This window comes from Corylus avellana, chromosome 8 (assembly GCF_965113065.1).
Source record: "Corylus avellana chromosome 8, dhCorAvel1.hap1.2, whole genome shotgun sequence".
Classification (NCBI taxonomy): Eukaryota; Viridiplantae; Streptophyta; class Magnoliopsida; order Fagales; family Betulaceae; genus Corylus; species Corylus avellana.
The window spans coordinates 23,800,269-23,821,575 of NC_142497.1; the positions used below are offsets into that span (position 1 = coordinate 23,800,269).

Consider the following 21,307-nt stretch of genomic DNA (forward strand, 5'->3'; position numbering starts at 1 on the left):
CCAAAAAGACCTACACCCTCTTGCCTTTACCATGACTAGAACCCTCATATTTGATAGAACTCTCCAAGTTCTTCAATTCCCTCCTTCCTTTTGACTTAGAAGCACTGCTATCATAGTGAAATAGGACTAAAACTCTCCAAGTTCTCCAAGTTCATGCCATCATAGTGAAATAGGTGTTAGGACCGCTCACATCGAACAATCAGAACGTTTTTATAGGGGCAAGACAAACCCAAGACTTTGTTCTTATAGCAATTAGGGCCTTGCGCCTTATCCCCATCCATATTAAGCAATACTTGAAGAACTTCCTCCTCTTGAAACAATTTCTTCAATTAATCCGCTTATGTAGAGTTTAAAATGGGAAACTCCAAGCCATCTAATTTGGGGCACCAATGTACTACATCCGTAAAGAGATTCTTGTAAAACTGAATGATTGTATCATTGATCACCTCTTACTTGGAGGTAGCAGTACCATTGACACTAAGACTAAAAGATAAAATTGTTCTTCCTGTGAAAATTGGCAAGGCAATGAAAAAATCTTGTATGGTGATCCCTTTCTTTCAATCAAGCCGCCCAAAATTTCTGCCTCCAACTAACTTCATGCATAAGAGCTACATTCTCCAAATCTGCTGTTGCCTTAGCTCTTCCGACTATATCCTCTTCTACAAGAGTCCTTCCCTCTTCTAAATAACCAAGGGACTGGATCTCCTCCATTAAGGATTTCGTCGTCTCCTCCACATTTCCGAAAACCTTCTAGTTAGAGTGTTTTAAATCATGCTTCAACTGTATTAGCTTATTTACAAAATAGGGGGTGCTCAGGAACTGATACGAATCCCACCACTTTTTTCACCAAGTCTAAAAACCTTATGCTTTCAACCCCATGTTCTCAAATTTAAATGAGCATGTTCCTCTAGACGAACCTCCACTATTGAGCAATATTCTCAGCCATTGGAAATATATCAATGAAAAAAACTTGCAAAATCTCCTCGAGACAACTAGAATCTTTCCATCAAACAACATTACTTCTATCACTTTACTCTTAAACATAAAATAATAAAAAATTACCCAATCCATAGAGCATTCACATTGGTTTAGCCATCTTTCAATGCAAAATGGCTACCCAAAATCTTCTTTTGTTAGTTTAGCTGACCAATTTTCAAAACCTCATACATCAGCTTATCCATAATTTTCTCTATTCTATTAAAATAATATTTATTTTTAATTTTTATTCTTTTTAATTAAAAAATCATCTCCATGAAAAAAAACACCAAATTAAACAACCAATCACTCCAAATTCCCCTTTTCTTCAACAAAAACCACTTCTCAGCAACCAAAACCACATACTTTTCTCACCGAAAACCAGGTATATTACATAACCATCGAAAATCACCATAAGAAACTCCATGGAAAATCTCTTTCATGGAAAATCCCTGAAAATAAAATGAATCAATTGTTGTATGAGAGGAGTTCGGACAAAACCCCATTGCAGAAGAATCAGACCAGGACAATGCCACACACATCTCCACTCATTTTCTTTTTGTTAAAAACACATCTTCACTGATGTCCACATAAATTTTTAACCACATGCTTCCACCATCTGCACATGGGACGAAGCCAAAGAAGGAGGAATCAGGCCAAGACAGACGGAGAGATTTGCACATCGACTTTCCGTCATTTCCAGAAGGTTGTTCCGACGTTGAATCAGACCAAGACAAAGTCAAAGTCTACACATCGGACAGATCTGATTCTCACCGGGGAGAGAGATTTGTGAAGAGAAAACGATAAAGGAAAAGAATGAAAGAGAAATTGAGTCAGTAGAGAAGTAGAGATAGGGACTTTGCCTCCTTTTTTTAGTAACCCAGCATCACCAATGATTTCCAAGCTTAACCCCCCCACCTTCCATTTGATTCTCTGACCCAGCCACGATCTCCTTCCATACATTGTCCACCATCTTCTCACCTAGCTCCTTTGGCTGGGAGATTGACAACGAGCCGTTGGGAAATGGGGCTCTAGCACTGACGCACAATGCTGCTAGTCAAGGAGGGTTGAAGAAAGAGACGCAAACTATCGTTTCTTCCATGAAGCACCAAAAAAGAGGGGCGAGAGAAATGTTTAAAAAAAGGAGTGAGAGACAATAAATGCTAAAATAAGTGATGCATTGAGCTACAATGTCTACTACATGTAGTTCAATGTTGCGTGATACGGTAGCTCAATGTTGCATGATACTGTAGCTCAATGGGTTTTGCATATGGCTTTAGCCAAGCTGATGTATGCATGTTTTGGACTTTTAGTGAGCCATTTTACATAAAAGAAGAAAATAGCTACTCTAATGTGAATGCTCTTATAGCTTTCCATAAGCCCACTACATGTGAACATCTTTGTAAACATATTATTTAAGCAAGAGGAGAATTGATCAATTTTTTTAAGCAAGGGGGAGCAAACACCAAGATGACAAATTGAACTTGACAAGAGAGAATGTGATTGTTTCTTAAAAAAATTAATATAAAATTCTGAGAAAAGAATTAGCTAAGCCCCCTACCCCCACCACCTCCCTCGGTATTGTGGGGGAAAGGGATGTGCTAGGAAGCTCTTCACATACAAAAATTCTCCTAGATAGCTATCTGCTGATGTCACTTTTAAGTTTTTTATTTTTAATGACGGGAAACCCCCCTAATGCAGGGTCACTTCGTGTACCCACCCTTGAAGAATAAACCCCAGACCCGTGTGATGCACCCCTACCTAATACACAGCTAAAGTTCATAACATAGGAGCATAATGATTGTCTTTTTCTCACCTCCTTGCTTTCTGTACATAGACTAGTGTGGAGATCTTTTTTTTTTTCTTTCTTGTTTATTTTATTTTATTATTTTTATTTTTTTATTTTATTTTTATTTTTTTAAGTAATTGAAAAACAAAAAAGACAGATCTTCTACAATGTTTAACATGAAATACATAATTGTCCTCCTCTTTCGTTACCTTTTGGAATAGATGATGGCTCGGGAAAGACACCTTAGGGTTCTTCCAAGTACAAATGCATGCGATTGGAAGGTGATTACATGCGTACAACTCAAAAAGGGTTGTGAGCACCCTGACATAACCAAAAAGAAAAGACCAAACAGTTTTTATTTGAGTACATAAATACTTGAAGTAGAAAGAACCAGCTACTTCAAGTATATAAATCATGATGCATCGTCATAAGAAAGCTTCCCAATGCCCTAACCCCAACTCACACGCAAAAGCAAGCCCTCAATCAGAAAGAACCAACTATTATAGATTAATTTCTTGTGGGAGAGTTTTGACCACTAAACACAATCCCAAATGCAACTTGAGAAACAATTTGTGACCAACACAACATTTCAACAACCAAAACACCCCCCAAATGTACCACTACCATCAGCACCACTTGTACAACCAAGTGTACATTCCAAGGATATTGATCAGATAGAAACTAATAATCTAGTAAATTTATTAGTGTTTATCAGTAAAGAACAAAAACATATTGAGATAAATTAGAAAAGGAAACATATCTTGATCAAGAATTTTAAGCTAAGATCAAGATAGCAATACATCAAGATAGGTCACCAACTTCACTATGTGTCCTGCATAGTGCATAGGCTGCCTACAACAAACATGACAAATATTACACACAAGAAGCCAGTCTTGTATAGGCTGCCGGTCATGCCAATAAAACTTCACATCCTTCATGCTACTCAAACAACTGCAGATATTGCCAAAAAAAAAAAAAAAAAAGGACAGCAAAGACATATAGCACCATCTAAAAAGAAAATAATTCAACAATATGCAAATCACTATACCACCAATCTAGAAAGCCAAAGATAGAATCTTATAAAGTTGAAGTTACAACTAAGGCTCAAATGACAATAAAGAAAAGGAAAATTTGTAGCGGCGGAAGGATTATGAATCAAATTGCATACCAAAAGCGACAATGATACATCACAAGGCGCCAATAAGAAGTCATGACTTTTTCCTTCAAAAGCTTTGTTACCCAATAATTTGGAGTTCCCATCATTTTCCACAGAGAAGTCCATCGTTCCTTGGAATGTGCTACAATAAATTTCCAAACCCATAATCTCTACAATTTTGTTGACTTGGCCCACCCTCGCCCATCCACTATATGACCTGGCATTTAGAGAATCATAAAATTAACTTCCAATTGATACTAATGCTAAGCACATTTCAAAATATAAATATTTTCTGCAGCACATAATCTTTTTGAAAGACTATTCATTAAAAAAAAAAAAAAAAAATTCTTTCTGAAAGATTTAAAGCAAAAAACAGAAAGGAAATAAACGATAGATGAGAAGTCAGAGAGCATCAAAATTAGAATTCAAAAGTGGCAGCTAGAGCTAAGCTAACCACTATAAATCTGAAAATTAAGAAGAGTCTGATCGACACTTTTTCCAACTAATACTGCTGATCCAACATTCTAAGCTTTATATTTAAAGACAACTATAGTCAGGCACAAGCTTCATCAATCAATTTGTGTGTGTGTGTGTGAGAGAGAGAGAGAGAGAGACTGCAAACATAAATTTACAAGCCATGAGTTTATCCCCGAAGGCTAGAAAATTCAGTTACCACAATAGCAGCAAGCAGAATACTAGTGCCTAATTTTCTCTAAAAGTAGTAACTCATTCATTAAAGAAAAAAAGGAGAAAACCCAAGTACACAAGGAGTGTACAAGAGCTGAGCCTAAGAATTGCAATCTAAAGTTCTAGTGAACCATTTAAAAATTAAATTCAGGAAGTATCACGACCTTCCGTTGGAGCTCCTTTAACAGCCAAGTCAATTTGGGATGGTGTTATTGAGAAGATTGAGCGTTGTTTGGCCGGGTGGAAGAGATGCACTTGTCTAAGAGTGGAACGATTACCTTAATAAAGAGCACCCCATCCAATGTGTCAATCTATTTCTTGTCTCTTTTCCCCATTCCTGTTGGTGTTACCAATCGCATAGACAAGTTACAGCAATTTCTTATGGGGTGGGCTCGGTGATGAGTTTAAATTTCGCCTAGTAAACTAATCCAAAGTTTGCTCTTTGATTGTTGAGGGAGGGTTGGGGGTGCGAAACTTGATTCTATTTTTTTTTTTTTGATAAGTAATAAGTATATTAACAAACGCGCAGAGGAGCGCAACCCATGTACACAAGAAGTATATAGGGAAGCCCCTATTGATTAGAAAAAGATTTACAGAGCTCTAAGAAATCAAAAAAAGTGGATTCATGTGCATTAGACCAAGTCTCACTCCAAGAGAACAAAGTATGTAGCGCCAACTTCCTCAACTCAATCATGCCGCTCTCATTATCCTCAAAGCTGCATGCATTCCGTTCTCGCCATAAACACCACATCACACATAATGGGACGAGCCTCCATACAAGCAAAATGTGCCTATTACCCAATTGACCCCTCCAACTTTTCAATATATCACTCACCTTTCGTGGCATAACCCAACTCACTCTAAAGAGTTGAAAGAATACATTCCATACCTTAGTTGTAACCTCACAATGTAGGAGTAGGTGGTCAATAGATTCTCCACAGTGTTTACTCATATAACACCACTCCATCACCATAACATTCATTTTCCGTAAGTTGTCCAAAGTGAGGATTTTTCCTACTGTCGCCGTCCACACAAAGAAAGCCATTCTCGAAGGAGCCTTCACATTCCAAATACTCTTCCACAGAACAAACGCCTGTGTCGGAGTAGAGAGAGACTGATATTAGGATTTCACTTCAAATATATTTCTTTTAGACAGAATCCAACACATTTTATCTTCACCTCCACATCTGATTTTTTGGGAGTACAACAATGCAAAGAAGTGCGTTACCTCCTCCAATTCCCAGTCATGCACGGGCCGAAAAAACTGGACATTCCAATGAAGAATATCATTCGGTCTCTCCATGTACTCCTTCACCCACACATCCTTATTACATGCACTATTGAATAAAGCTAGATACACAAGTTTCAGAGGGCGTTCCCCACACCACACATCATGCCAAAAAAGTACTTTTGTACCATCTCCAATATCATATCGCACATGATGCGCCTTCCCATCCCCTTTGAATACATTTCTACATTCCCACTCCATATGTTCCCCCTACCTCCTTGGAGCACTAATCACCCGTATGACTGCCATTTAATTAGCACTAATTTCCTCCATAATGCCTCCCGTTCTATCGCATAACTCCACAGCCATTTACCCATCTAAGCTTGATTAAATTTAATCAAGTTTCGCACCCCTAATCCCCTAAACTTCATTGGCGTACACACTTGTGACCAGTTCACCAAATAATACTTAAATTCATCCCCAATTCCACCCCACATGAAGTCTCTCTATAGTTTTTTGAGACGATTTGCCACTCCCACTGGAATAGGGAATATAGAGAGGGAGTTTGTTGGAAAATTTAAGACGGTGCTTTTGATCAGTGTTAACCTACCTCCCTTTGATAAGTACATCCTCTTCCAACCCGCCAACTTATTCTCCATTTTTGCAATTATGGAAGACCAAATATGGGATGCCTTATAATGTGCACCCAATGGCAGCCCCAAGTATGTAATTGGCAACGAAGCCACCCCGCACCCAAGTATTCTAGCCAGCCCTTCCACATCATCTATCTCTCCCACTAGAATAATATCAGGTTTAGACAAGTTGATCTTCAATCCCGAGACCACTTCAAAACATAGGAACAAACATCTCAGATTTTGGACTTGTTCTACATTAGGTTCACAAAATTTTACCATGTCATCTGCAAATAGCAAGTGAGAGACCACCATTTTCTCTTGATCTTGAAAGCCCACCGAAAATCCAGACAGGAGCCTTCTCTCCACCGATGCGATCATCATTCTACTAAATGCCTCCATCACCACTACAAATAAGAATGGAGATGGAGGATCCCCCTGTCTCACTCCTCGAGAGCTACTAAAAAACCCCACAGGCAAACCATTGAGAAGGATCGACAATCGCACAATGGAGATACAATGTTTCATCCAATCTCGCCATCTTTCACCAAAACCACACCTCTAGCATATAGATAAGAAACTCCCAATTTACCCGATCATATGCCTTCTCCAAATCCAGTTTACAGATTATACCCAGTTCCCCAGACCAAATTCTACTATCAAGACTATCATTGGCCATTAAGATAGAATCGAGTATTTGTCATCCCTTGATAAAGGCATTTTGGGAATATGAGACTACTTTCCCCAACACTGTTTTAAGGTGATTAGCTAGTATCTGAGAGAGAATTTTGTACACCCCACCTACTAAGCTGATAGGTCGAAAATCTTTAATCTCCATTGCCCCTGCTTTCTAAGGGATAATTGATATAAATGTAGCATTCAGACTCTTCTCAAACTTGCCATAGGTATGGAACTCCTTAAACACTGACAAGATATCATCCTTTAACACTGCCCAACACTTTTGGAAGAACCCCACAGAAAACCATCAGGTCCTGGTGCATTGTCGCCTTTTAGATTTCTCACCACTTCCCATACTTCACCCTCCTCAAACTCTCTTTCCATCCATTTTTTCTCCTCTTCATCAATAGAATTGAAGGATTGCTCATTCATCTTTGGTCACCATTGATACTTCACCATATAGTTGCTTATAAAAATTCACAACATGGTCTGTTAGAACTTCTGGCTCATCAGTCAAATTCCCATTCACCATTGAAGATGTAATTTTATTGCTGCGCCGGTGTGAAAGAGTCATAGTAGATACCAAATATGGCAGCTCGTGGGACGAATGGTGCTTTAATGAGGTTCATGGATTGCATGGGGGTGAGTTTGTGGAAAAATATCAATAGGGGTTGGCAGGAGTTTTCTAGTCATACCAGATTTGAGATAGGTATGGGTCCAAAATTATATTCTAGCATTACAACTGGTATGGGGACTAGGTCTTGATATTTCCCCATATTTGCATAGTATTGCTTGTGTGAAGACGCATGGCCATTTATCTCCCAAAATTATATTTTGGCATTACATCTAGTCATGTAGGATGTTTGATAGATCATCAAAATAAACCAATGTTAAAGAACATGTAGAATATACATCTAGCTGGGATTGAAGCTCACTTACATCTAGTTGGAACTAACACTCACATATGTATCTAGAAATGCGTGTTTGTGTGTGAGAGAGAGAGGGAGAGGGAGAGGGACATAACAAATATGTTTCATACATATAATGAAATCAACCATTTCCATTTCAATTGAAGACAGAAAATAAACCTTGATAGAAAAACAACTAGGATTCCAACCAATGTGATAATAGATAGACATCATCTTGACAAAATAATACAACTACCAAAAAAACATAAGAGAAGAAATTACCTAATAGGATTTTGCTTCACTACTGTCAAGCTGGAAAACTTTAGACCAAATGTAATGTGTTCCTGGGAAACATTTATCAAAAAGAAAAAAATTTACACAATTAATAAAGAAAATTTCCTTTCCTCCAGAGGTGCATTAAGGGCTTTGGGTTTTTAGGGCAGGGTTTGGGTTAGTGTGGGTTTTAGTCTTTGGGTCTTTCTTTTTGGTTTTACCAATTGGTTGTGGCTACTTGTTGGTTGTTTTTTGGGTTGGGTTTTTTTGGGTTTTGTACTTGGGTTTTAAGTTGGGCTACCTATGTATACTTTTTGTGTACCTAGAGGCGCATTGCGCTTTTTTTGATATATACAATATTACTTAAAAATAAAAAAATAAAGAAAAGTTAGTATAAATTGTATTAATGATGGGTATTTCTTCCTTCACAACACATACAAATACGGTCATTGAGTTGCATTGTTGTGCAGCTTTTATTTTATTTTTTTATCAGTTTGCACTATTAGGGTAACCTTTTTTTTTTATAAGTAATAATGTTATATATCAAAAGCGCAGAGGGGCGCAACCCATATACATGGGAAGTATAAATAGAGAGCACCTAAGAGGGAGAGAAATGAAAGAGGAAGTCAGAAAAACTAATTACTAAAGGAGCTAGCCAAGCGGCCATCCAAGAGTAAAGAGTAAAGAAGAAAAGATGAGTCAGTTCCTCTATAGTTCTAGTAGAGTCCTCAAAACATCTAGCATTTCTTTCAATCCATATACACCACATAAGACATAGAGGGATCATCTTCCATACTACCGCACTTCGAGCACGTCCTCCCGACCACCAACAATCGAACAAATCCCTCACTTTGCAAGGCATGACCCAATGCAACCCAAACGGACTAAAAATAGTATGCCAAAGAGTTCTTGTGGTTTCGCAGTGGAGAAAAAGATGATCTACTGACTCTCCTGTCTTCTTGCACATACAACACCACTCCACCACCACAAGGTTCTTCTTACGCAGATTATCATGAGTCAAAATTTTGCCTAGGGCCGTGGTCTACCCGAAAAAAGCCACTCGCAAAGGCACCTTTGTGCGCCAAATACTCTTCCAAGGAAACACCTCATGGCTATAATTAGACAAGGCCTTGAAGAACGATTTAACCTCGAACTTGCCTTTCTTAGACGAGGCCCAACAAATACGATCCGCTGTACCTATAGAGATCTTGCAAGAGTACAACCGATCAAAAAAAGGAGCAACCAAATCCATCTCCCAGTCCTGAACGGGTCGCACAAAAATGACATTCCACTCTACAACCCCATTTATTCAAGTAAATTATCCTTCACCCAAGCTTCTTTGTGTCTAGTGATGCTGAACAAAGATGGGAAGTCTTGCTTCAAAGAATTTTCCCCACACCAAATATCATGCCAGAAACGAACTTTCAAACCCACCCCCACCTCAAAGCGAATACCTTTGGCAAAGGAACTCCAACCTTGTCGAATATGCTTCCATAAGCCCATACCATGAGAACCTAAAACCTCCTTCATGCACCACCCACCTTCCTGGTCTTCATACTTAGCTTTGATAACCTTGCACCAAAGAGCCTCACTCTCATTCACATATCTCCAAAGCCATTTCCTCAAGAGAGCTTGATTAAACTGATGCAACTTTCGAATGCCAAGACCACCGTAGTGCAGGGGCCAACAAACTTGGTTCCAGTTTACAAGATGCAACTTAGGCTCATCTCCCATCCCTCCCCACAAGAAATCTCTTTGGACTTTCTCAAGCCTTTTAGCTACACTCATGGGAATCGGAAACAGAGACAAAAAGTAAGTCGGTAGATTAGACAACGTACTCTTGATGAGAGTTAAACGGCCTCCTTTAGAGAGGTACATCCTCTTCCAACCTGCCATTTGACACTCCATCTTCTCAATCACATCATTCCACATAATCGTATCCTTATACGGCACCCCAAGAGGGAGACCCAAATACTTCATAGGCAGATCGGCAACACTACACCCAAGGATATTAGCTAAAACCCCAATGTTCTCCACCTCTCCAATAGCCACAATTTTAGACTTTCCAAGATTAACTTTCAAACCCGAAACAGCTTCAAAACATAATAGAATGAGACGCACATACCGGATTTGCTCGAGAGAAGCTTCACAAAAAATCAAAGTATCATCAGCAAATAAAGAGTGAGAAACCTCCAACTCCGAGAAGACACTATCTCCCACCGAGAAACCTGTCAAAAGTCCTTAGTCAACTGTCGCATTCACCATCTTACTCAAGGCCTCCATAACAAGCAGAAAAAGTAACGGAGAGAGGGGATCCCTTTGCCGAATTCCCCTCGAACTGTTAAAGAACCGTTCCAGAGAGCCATTCACTAAAATAGAAAATCTTACCGACGTAATACACCACTCTATCCAAGCCTTCCACCTCTCCCCAAAACCGCACCTATGCAGCAAATACAAAACAAAGTCCCAATTTACATGGTCGTACGCCTTTTCCAGGTCCAACTTACAAATAACACCTGGCACCCCTGACTTCATGCGACTATTTACACATTCGTTTGCAATTAGAACCGAAACTAGGATCTGTCGGCCCCCGATGAAAGCATTTTGAGAGTAGGAAATAACCTTACCCAAAACAGTTCTCATCCTATTGGCGAGAACCTTAGAAACAATTTTGTACACCCTCCCACCTAGCTTATGGGCCGAAAGTCCTTCATCTCCACCGCGTCCGCCTTTTTCGGAATCAAGGAAATGAAAGTTGCATTCAAGCTCTTCACCAACTGACGTCTACGATGGAACTCATCAAAAACCGCCATAACATCTTGTTTAACCACACCCCAACAAGCTTGAAAAAAAGCCATGGAGATACTATCTGGACCCGGTGCCTTATTAGCATCCATACCTTTTATCACCTCCCAAACCTCCTTTTCCTCAAAAACTCTTTCTAACCACCTACAATCCTCCTCATCAATTGACAAAAACGGCTGGTTATCCATTCTAGGCCGTCATGAACTTTGCTCAGAGTATAAGTTTTGATAATACTGCACAATGTGATCTTTTACCTCAACTGGATCTTCGGATAAGACACCATTAATACGAAGCACTTCCACACGATTGTACCTGCGATTAGAATTCGCCATCTTGTGAAAGAAACGAGTATTTCGGTCCCCCTCTTTGAGCCACAAAGTTCTCGATTTCTAGCGCCAGTGAATTTCTTCACACAACAAGGTATTCTCCAAAACTTTCAACATATCCGCCTTTCGAATCTTTTCCTCCTGATCTAACCCTCTCAACTCTGCCAACTCATTCAGCTCCTGAATACCTCCCATCAACTCCTTTTTCCTCCCAATATTGCCAAATACCTCCTCATTCCATTTTTTCAAATCCATTTTGAGAGATTTCAATTTATTAGCTAACACATAACTAGGTAAGCCCTCGAACGAATAAGATCCCCACCAAGAGCTAACCTTGTCGACAAAACCTTCGGCTTTAAGCCACATGCTCTCAAATTTAAAATACTTATTACCTCCGCAAAGAGCCCGACAGTCCAGAAAAATAGGGAAATGATTGGAGAACATGCGTTGAAGTCTTCTTTGTGACACTGCTGGGAAATGATCTTCCCACTCCGAGGATAGCAAGAACCGGTCAATTCTAGACCAAGTCTCATTTTCTTAATTATTGGACCAAGTAAATTGTCCCCCCATCATCGGAATGTCCACCAAATTGTTCTTCGAAATGAAGTCCGAGAAATCCATCATGCCCGAGGAGTAATAAGAAGCACTAGAGCGCTCACTAGGGAACCGAACAATATTAAAATCCCCACCAATACACCAAGGGACCTCCCACACATTCATCAACCCAGCCAGCTCTTCCCAAAGGACCCTCCTCTCCACATCCTCATTCGGACCATAAACCCCCCCAAACGCCCAAACCCAGTTGTCCTCCACATTTTGAAAAGAGCACGCCAGGGTAAACTGCCCCACACACTCCTCCTTACTCTCCACCACCCTCCTATCCCACATCATTAACATTCCCCCCGACAAACCATTAGACCCTTTATACTTCCACCCCACATGTTGACTACCTCAAAGACTGTGAACCACTTCACAGGAAATAGTCTCCATCTTAGTCTCAATCAAACATACTATATCTGCTTTCCACTCCTTCAATAGACCCCTAATACGCAACCTTTTTTTTAGGGCATTCAACCCTCTCACATTCCATGCTACGATGTTTAGCTTCATGATCCACCAATTCGACCCTTCCCACGACCCCTACCTTGCACAGAAATCGTCTGGCCCCTGTCAAAAAGAAGAGCACTATTTGGCTCCTTAAAACCTGTGGGGGCAGGACCATAGGCAAAAAAGTCCCCCAGATCAGAGTCAAACTGCATTCTGGAATCTTCAATAGAATTGAACAAGGCTGCCAATTCCTCCTTCCCCTCATTAGACACACCAATTTTTGGGCAAAAATTGGTGCAGCTTTCAACTACCCAGCCGGAAGAAAGCTTTTTTGATCCTAATTCCTCCAACCCGATTGATGCTGAGACACTGTCCTCGTCCCTGCGTGACCCAGGCCCAATTCCCAATTCTTTCTGTCCACAATAGACCCCTGCCACCAACCCAGAGTTCCAACGAGATGAAAAGACCACCAGAACCTGATCTGAGGCATAGCTCGTGTCCTCACTAGCATCACCTATCTCCAAAGGACACTCTGGCGAACCCTCACCAGCCTCCCCAGTCTCCACTTGGCGCTCCGGTAAGCTCTGTGTGTTCTCCGGCAAAGAAAGCGTCTTCGGCACCCTCTGGTTAGTTTCTGGCAACGACCTTAGTATCTCTTGCACCTGCCCAGAAGTCGAAGAAGAGGCTTCTAACGAGCCCACCATTGCGGCGTTCCACCTCTGCGGCCCAAATTTTCTCCTCCTATAAGTCACCATAACTTCACCCTTTCCGGTGGGATGAGCCTCGCTCGCCGGACTTAGAGGATCCTTTCCACCAGTGCCGACAACCGCCTTGGAAGCTTCATCAGCCGCTGACCCAACCCCCCTGTCCACTGATGAGACCTGTGCGACCACCGGCGAAGGACTTGCCGACCTAGCCAAGTCAGGTCGCAAGCCATACGTGACCTTCTCATGCTTCTCCGTCGAAACCTCATCTTCTGGGCAAACTGCTTCTAAAGGTCCAGCATGCCCTGGGCTATTAAAACCCAGGGCTGAGCCCATCGTTCCTTTAGCCTTACAAACTGATACCTTCTTCACCCTCCACCATTTCTTGGGCTTAGTGATTTTCCTTTTCAGCCCAGACCCCTTTATCCCCTTCGTTGTTGACATCCTCTGACCAGCTGGATTTTTGTCTCCCTACCCAAGCCCAAGCCCACTACCCTCCATAATCTTGAACGCCATGTCAATCTGTGACAGCCCCACGTCACACTCCCATTGCAGACGCTTCAACATCTCTCTGACTTTGAGGAGCTCGAGACTTACCTTAGAATAGGTCTGCCCAGCATGGTGCCCCTTCCCCCCCTGTCCCGTCATGCGATCAGAAGCAGTCCTCGAGTCATGCGACATCGTCGGCGTTTGTGAGCTACTCACTGGAGCTCCAACCGAACACCCCATGCGACCACCATCCTTCGAGCCTTGTCTTCCATCCTCTACAGATGCTTGGACGTACCTCGCCGGACATAAAATCTTCGTCGGAGCCTCCCCGGTATCGCCGTGAGCCCTCTCCGAAGCATGGGTCTCCGTCAAAGCCAATGCTTTCCTACCAAACTCAAAGGTTTGTTGTTCCATAAGACCAGAAGCAGTTTTCGGCCACCTTAGCACCCTTTCGAACTGTTCTTGGTCGGAGTTACAACCCTCCTCGGTTTGCTTCGACGACAGTCTCACCGCCTCCGCATAACTCCTGCGCCCCTCGACCTCCTTATCATTCTTTTCTTCCCTGAACACGCGATGCTCACTGACCACTCGAAATTCACATAAAGAAGAGTTTGCCACTCGTATTTCCTCACTGAAACGATCCCACCCTATCCCACGCCGACCTTTTGGAATGATGATCGAGCCACACCTTCTTCTTCCATCAAATTCCTTCACTGTCAGAAAACAACCATGCCTATTAGCACACTTCTGAGCTAATATTCTAGGATACCCAGCTCTAGACTGATCCCAAAAGACTTTTGAGTTATCCACTGCTACCAAATCCTCCACAATTCGCACCAACCAAGCTAGCTCATCCTTCTTCAAGAAAATGGACCTATTGAGTCTTTTGCTCCTCTCAAAAATCCTCACCCCTGATGCCCCTACCTTAATTAGCATCTCAAACTTCTTGGATTCCACCGACCACTTTCTCGAGCCAGCCATGACACAGCCTAAAACTACCACCAAACAACTCTCACGCGCCGACGCAAGGCAGGAATGGATGAGAGAGAGAGAGAGAGAGAGAGAGAATCACTAGATAGTCATATTTGAGTTACCTATTAGGGTAACCTTCAAAGATATAAATTGTATTAATGAAGGGTATTTCTTCCTAAGAGATTATTTATATAGGTTCACTTCCTTCACACATACAAATACGATCATTGAGTTGCATTGTTGTGCAGCTTTTATTTTTATTTTTTATTAGTTTGCACTATTAGGGTAACCTTCAAAGATCATTTTGTCCAAGTTTCATAACAAGAGATGAAGTAAAGATTTTTTAATAGTTGCTGATAAAAAAACAGCTCTAAAGTGTGTTCATGCTAATTCACAATCTGTACATATACCAGGTAAGTAACAAAAAATAGTTATAACAATACGTACAATTTATGTATCTAAATATTAAAATAATTTAAGAAGATCAAATCAATGACCTTGGTCAAGCTAACAATACAGTAAAGATATATTATCAAAGCGCAGAGGGGCGCAACCCTAGTATACAGGGAGTATACAAGAGAGCGACTAAGAGGGAGAAAAAGAAGAAGAAAACATAAAAAGGAAGTCAGGGAAGCCGATCACTAAAGGTGCTAGTCAACTAGCGGTACAAGTGAAAAGGGTGCACAAGAAAAAGTGTAGAAGGTCCTCAATATTCCTAGACGAGTCCTCGAAACATCTAGCATTTCTCTCGATCCAGATGCACACATAAGGCAAAGAGGAAACATCTAGCAAAAGTGCCACATCTTAATCCCAAAGTGAATGGGAGAGGAAAGCCACTCTTTCTCACTCTCCAAGCAGTGGCGCGTGTAGGCGTGTCACGCAAGTTTTCAGTTTCATCTCAGAGTTGTTTTTCATCGTCCATTCTCCTGAATTTATCCCCTCCATCTAGATCTCAAAATTTCAGAGCACTCCTCTCGTGTACCCAAGTCTTCCCTCTCTCCTTGTCCTAGAGGTGGAACATGTAGGCACGCTAAAGGTGCCACCGCTAGGTCTTATTCAAACTTGTTTGGTATTGCACGTTGTAAGAATGCATGGGTAGCAGATCGTATGCAGTTCTGGAATGGAAATCTTCAATTGAATATATTCTTTATTAGATCAATGCATGATTGGGAGGTGGAAATACTCACTTCTTTCTTTGAGCTATTGTATTCTCATCTTGACTTTAGATAACTTGAGGAATAGGAATGTCATTGTGGTGGATTGGTGTTGTCTGTGCAAGAAGAGTGGAGAGTCCATTGATCACCTTCTTCATTATGAAATAGCAAGAGAATAATGGATTTCCCTTTTCCATTTGTTTGGTGTTGATTGACTTATGCTTAGAAGGGTAAGAGAGTTGTTGTTGAGTTGGAAAGGATAGGTAGGAAATTGTTTTGGAAATTCGAAGGTTGGTTTCTTTGTGTTTAATGTAGTGTATTCGGAGAGAGTGGTATGCAAGAAACTTTGAAGATTTAGAAACTTCGGTGAGAGCGAAAAAAATATAATGTTCAAATACCTTCACACATGGATAACGGCGTTCAATAGTTTGTCATTTTCTTTTTTTTTGATAAGTAATGATGATATAAAAAGCGCAAAGGGGTGGAACCCACATAATATAATGTCATTTTCTAGTCCTTGAGTTTTCGAATTTTTGTTATTCTTTTTCTCTATCTTAAGGGGTTTCTCTTCTACACTTTCAATGTAATACGGGTGCGTTCCTTTGTGCTATTATAATGAGATTGAACAACTTACCAAAATAAAAGAAAAAAAAGGAAAAAAAAAGAAAAAAAAAAAAGAAAAAAGAATGCATATGGAAGACACCATCACAAACTGCATCACTGTTCAACAAAATTTGAAAACTATAAATTTGGGAGCACTCTGCAGTCCGATAACTCCTCGCTGGTCAAAGTCCTTTACCAGCCTCCTCAATTGCGATATGCAGTGCTTCCAACCAGTACCTTCGCATCCCTTCGGTATGACAACATAGCTAAGCCTCCCTCCATGACCATACTCTGTAATTTCCAAGAACTGCCCATATCAATTCTGCCTTCTTTGGAGAATGATCACTGAATCTCCCACACAATGCGTCCTACATGATTCCTTCTCCAAAGTTCCAGACACCAATTCTTCCATCATCTTTAGTAACCATGCAAGTCTCGGAAAACCCATCACAACCGGCCTCATTTGCCCTCTGCCCCACTCAGTTAGTTTGACAATTCCATTCCCAACTCCTGACCTTAACTCAAAAGACTTTGATTCTACGTAAAAATAACCCACATAACCCATCAGAACAGTAGAAAATTTCAGATGAATAACCCTCCGGTCCCCCTCAGGTGCCGACAACTAACTCAAGCGCTACCCATGAGAGAGAGAGAGAGAGAGAGAGAGAGAGGGGATGTGAAATGCCAATGGATCACCTTCCATAGCAATTGGAAGCATCATTCTAAAAATCTCCCTTAACAATAGTCAGATAATACCACTACAAGCTTATGATTTTTATATGCATAAAACCGCAAGAGGGCATCAAAATAGAGTGAAAGAGTCTAGTGAAGATACATGCACAAGTTTGTGCAGCTGTTGATACATCATAATATTGATGAATACAGATTTTTTTTTTGATAAGTAAATTGTATATATCAAAAAAAAGCGCAAAGCGCCTCTAAGTACACAAGAGAGTATACATAGGTAGCCCAAAAAAACCCAAACCACAAACCCCAAAAAAAACCCAACCCAACTAGAACCACAACCAAACGAAAAACCAAAGCAAAGCACCCAAAAAACCCAAAGACTGAAGCCCACAAACCCACCACCAGCCCTAAAAAAATACCAAACCCCTAATGCACCTCTGGAGGAAAGGAGAATGCATTTTTAGTCCCAACACAACCCCGACGACGATAGTACCGCTTAGGAGAAAGTCTCTCTCTAGCCTCATAATTGATGGAGCATTCTAAATTCTTGATTTCCCGCTTTCCTTTTGCCTTAGGGGTAAAGGCCTCCCGCTCCGCTTCAATATTCGAAAAGAGATGCAAAAGACTTTTCTCATCACCTCCTTCACCATTAGATAGACCCACACTAGAGGCGAAATTCACCGCATCTATAGCCACCTCCGAATCATTCCCCACCCCCTTCTCGGAGGGTTCTGCTACAACCTCGACAAACAGCTCCTTATTCTTCTGCAACTGCTTAGCAAGCTTCTCCTTCACCCTCCGGGCATACCCTATTTGAGATTTGGAAACAGAGGAGTAAATCGGAGCACCATTCTCCGACATTCGAGGAAAAGGTTCGCTTAATCTCAAACCCAGCTCAGCCGCATGCTTTTCCGAAAAAGAACAGGTCTGTGAATCTTCGACTACAACCTTAGAGCCCTTTACCGACGATGAACCCTCCTTCGTCCCAGGCAGAGAGGAAGAAGAGACATTTCTAGACCCTAAAAACCCCCGACGAAGCAACCCTTTCGCCGCAGCAGTCTTAACGGGTTCAACCTCCTTCACCGGAACAGCACCAGCTCCCACCGGAGGAGCAGAAACCACCACCGGAGGCAAAGGAGAGACATGGGTACTCACCGGAGTCAACAACCATTTCTGGGTATTCTCCGGCAGCAGAGCAGCCTCCGTCGGAAAAACAGGGACCGTCGCCGATTCAAGAGACACAGACCCCGACGCACAAACCTGTAGAGTTGACTCCTGATGCACCTCCGCCATCGACAACCCCACCAATGCAAGCTCGGAATCATCGCTGGACACCCCGGCGAGACCACCGGCGAACGGCGCAAAAACCTCAGAAACGCACGCCTCACTACGATCGGCCGGAGAATCGAACTCTCCTGGCGAGGCAGGTCCACGCTGTTGAGGCTTGGGCAAACCTTTAACATGACGCTTCATACCCCTGTGCAAAATTGTCTTGAGGTACCCAGTATGTTTGGGCTTAAGGAAAGACCCAAACTCGCGAACACCCAGCCCAAATAAAAGCCCTTTAACTAACCCAGCTAGGACCCGGCCCAAAGCAGAACGTAAAAAACCTAGCAACGTCTTATTTTCCTTCTTCTTCTTCTTCGAATGATCCGCCGCCAGGATAGAACCTGTAACAGGATAAGCAGAATCCGGCGACTCCAACTCCAAACAATCCACCATCACCCGCGACTCATACTCACCGTACCCGGACTCGAAAGAGGCCTTCACCGGGAAAAGATCAATGAGTTGCGAAGATCTTACCCTCCTCCTGACGGAAGGCTCCTCAGAACCAGCCGTCAGACGAAGAACCTCCGCAAAGGAGCGCCCAGGGTGACATCCAGAGACGGATTCTCCCAAACCAAGCTTGAGCTGCGTTCCCGGAACAGGGTGCGTAGGGGCTGGAGGACCCAACAACCTCCGCAACTCATTTGCAAACCGACGCCATCCCCTCCCTCCACGGCCCGCAGGTAGCCAAATGATTCCTTTACGACCTCCCTCAGCAAAAACGGCCACCTCCAGGAAGCTACCTGCCTTATTGACACCCCCATGCACCATCAAAGCCTTATCGCCCTCGCAGTATAACTTGGCAATATCAACCTTCAGCAGAGATTAACTCGCCTCCTCGACCATATCCACCAACCATGAAGCACAAGAATGACTCACGAAAATTACCCCTACGAACCCTTTTCTCTTCTCCTCCAACCGAAGATCAGGACACCCTTCCCTCGCTGACAGGCAGAAGGATTTCGCTTCTATGGAGAAGCGCCGTTCCATAGCGGCTCACCAGAGCCTAGCGCCGCCGCTAGGGCAGAAAACTATCTTGCTAACCTAACTGAACTCTCTCTCTCTCGAAGCCTACGATTCAAACGTACGTTTGAAGGAAGTCCAGGTTTCTTCAACCTACACAATAATTGATAACTGCAAAACTGGGCATGGAATACAGATTTAAAAGTAAGATTTTTAAAATCAGGATTTTAACTAGGATGAAATGGATGTGATATCATCTTTCTTTGAACTGTTGTACTCTTGTAAGATTTCTCATGTTAATGTAGATCGGATTCGTTGGTCCCCATCTAAGAAAGGTATGTTTGAGATGAAGTCTTTCTATAAGGCCTTGTCCATTCCAGATTATGAGGTGTTTCCATGGAAGAGTATTTGGCGCTCTAAGGTGCCGCCGCGAGTGGCATTTTTTGGGTGGACTGCAGCTCTCGGCCAAATTCTGACACATGACAATTTGCGAAAGAGGAGTATTGTAGTAGTGGAATGGTGTTACATGTGTAAGAAGAAAGGAGAATTTGTAGATCATTTATTGATCCATTGTGAAGTGGCCACTCCGCTATGGCACTATATCTTTACTTTGTTTGGTATTGAGTGGGTTATGCCACCAAGGTTCCTCGATTTGCTTGCTTGCTAGAATCAGGTGGGGGGTAGGGATCTCTCTAAAGTTATTTGGAGGATGGTTCCTTTGTGCGTCACTTGGTGTATATGGCAGGAGAGGAATGCACGAACTTTTGAGGATAAGGAGTGTTCGGTGGACGGGGTGAGGAAGAATATGATCTCTATGCTATACTTGTGGGTGTTGACTTACCATCGTATTGATGTCCCAACTATGGAAGAGTTCTTGAATATGTGCTCTTTGTGTATTCCGTAGGGGTTCTCTTGTATATATATTTGCACTAGGGTTGCGCCTCTTTGCGCTTTTTCAATAATATTCACATTACTTATTAAAAAAAAAACTAGGATAAAATGGGAATGATAGAATTGAATTGTAGGATTGACTTGAGATTTAAGATTTACTCATGACAAAGAAATATATGTTAATGTTTAATTGGTGTTAGAAGGATGTATAGGGTTTGAGGGTCGTTTAGTCCTTGTCATATTTCTTTAAGCTTATATAATAATAGGTTTGAGGTAGGCTACGTAACATATAGAACGAGCCTCCTCTTTTCTCTAAACCTTCTTCATGCAAACCTCTCAACGATTGGGAATTTGAACTTTTTTAATGTTTAATTCAGAAAAGTTCAAATTCCCAACAGAACACAGAAACAAACACATATGGACTGTGAAATTAGTCTTGCCACTTCTAGCAATTTCAATTTTAGTGATTGAGAAAAAACAATGAAATTGTTCCAAAAAAAGACACTAATAAAGCTCTAAATACACCATTCAATACTAAACAACGGGTATGTCAAAGAAACAAACTTACTGATTCGCTCCACCTGTCACAGTATATGACATGCAGATTTCTGATGGAGACTTGGATACTTTCAAGAATCTAGGGGGGAAAGAAGATCAGTAGTGCTTGATGAATATTGATAACTCCCAGCAAAGTATCAATAGCATCTTTAAAGGACAAGCATAGATATCACATTGAACTCGAGGAAACATGAAATGATAAGCAAACTACTCATATGCCCAAAAATTTTAACATCAGTTTCTGCAGGCATAAACATGAACTGACAACAGGACAGACCAAGCAGCAAAAGCAATAGCAGATCAGACCAAAGTAATGTCACCTTTGCAGCAATGTACGAAATAAATGATTGCCCAGCCTGGTTATCTGCAGAAAAATGAGTCAATGTATAAGAACCCAATGTCCAAACTACATTGAGAAACCATTTCAGCACAACAGCTCACATTATCTTGTCTTCC

General features: G+C 41.6%; 1 protein-coding gene across 2 annotated transcripts in view; it reads right to left on the bottom strand.

The window, feature by feature from the left end:
- Window positions 1-21,307, bottom strand: part of LOC132163636 (vacuolar protein sorting-associated protein, putative (DUF1162)) — a 92,812-nt gene that overhangs the window by 66,932 nt on the left and 4,573 nt on the right. For both annotated transcript variants that reach the window (XM_059574003.2, XM_059574002.2), the window contains exons 5-8: window positions 21,172-21,215; window positions 20,862-20,930; window positions 8,336-8,397; window positions 3,933-4,137 (exon numbers count right to left, since the gene is read on the bottom strand). In XM_059574003.2, coding sequence (XP_059429986.1) covers window positions 3,933-4,137; window positions 8,336-8,397; window positions 20,862-20,930; window positions 21,172-21,215 — 380 coding nt within the window. The remainder of the gene's footprint in view (window positions 1-3,932; window positions 4,138-8,335; window positions 8,398-20,861; window positions 20,931-21,171; window positions 21,216-21,307) is intronic.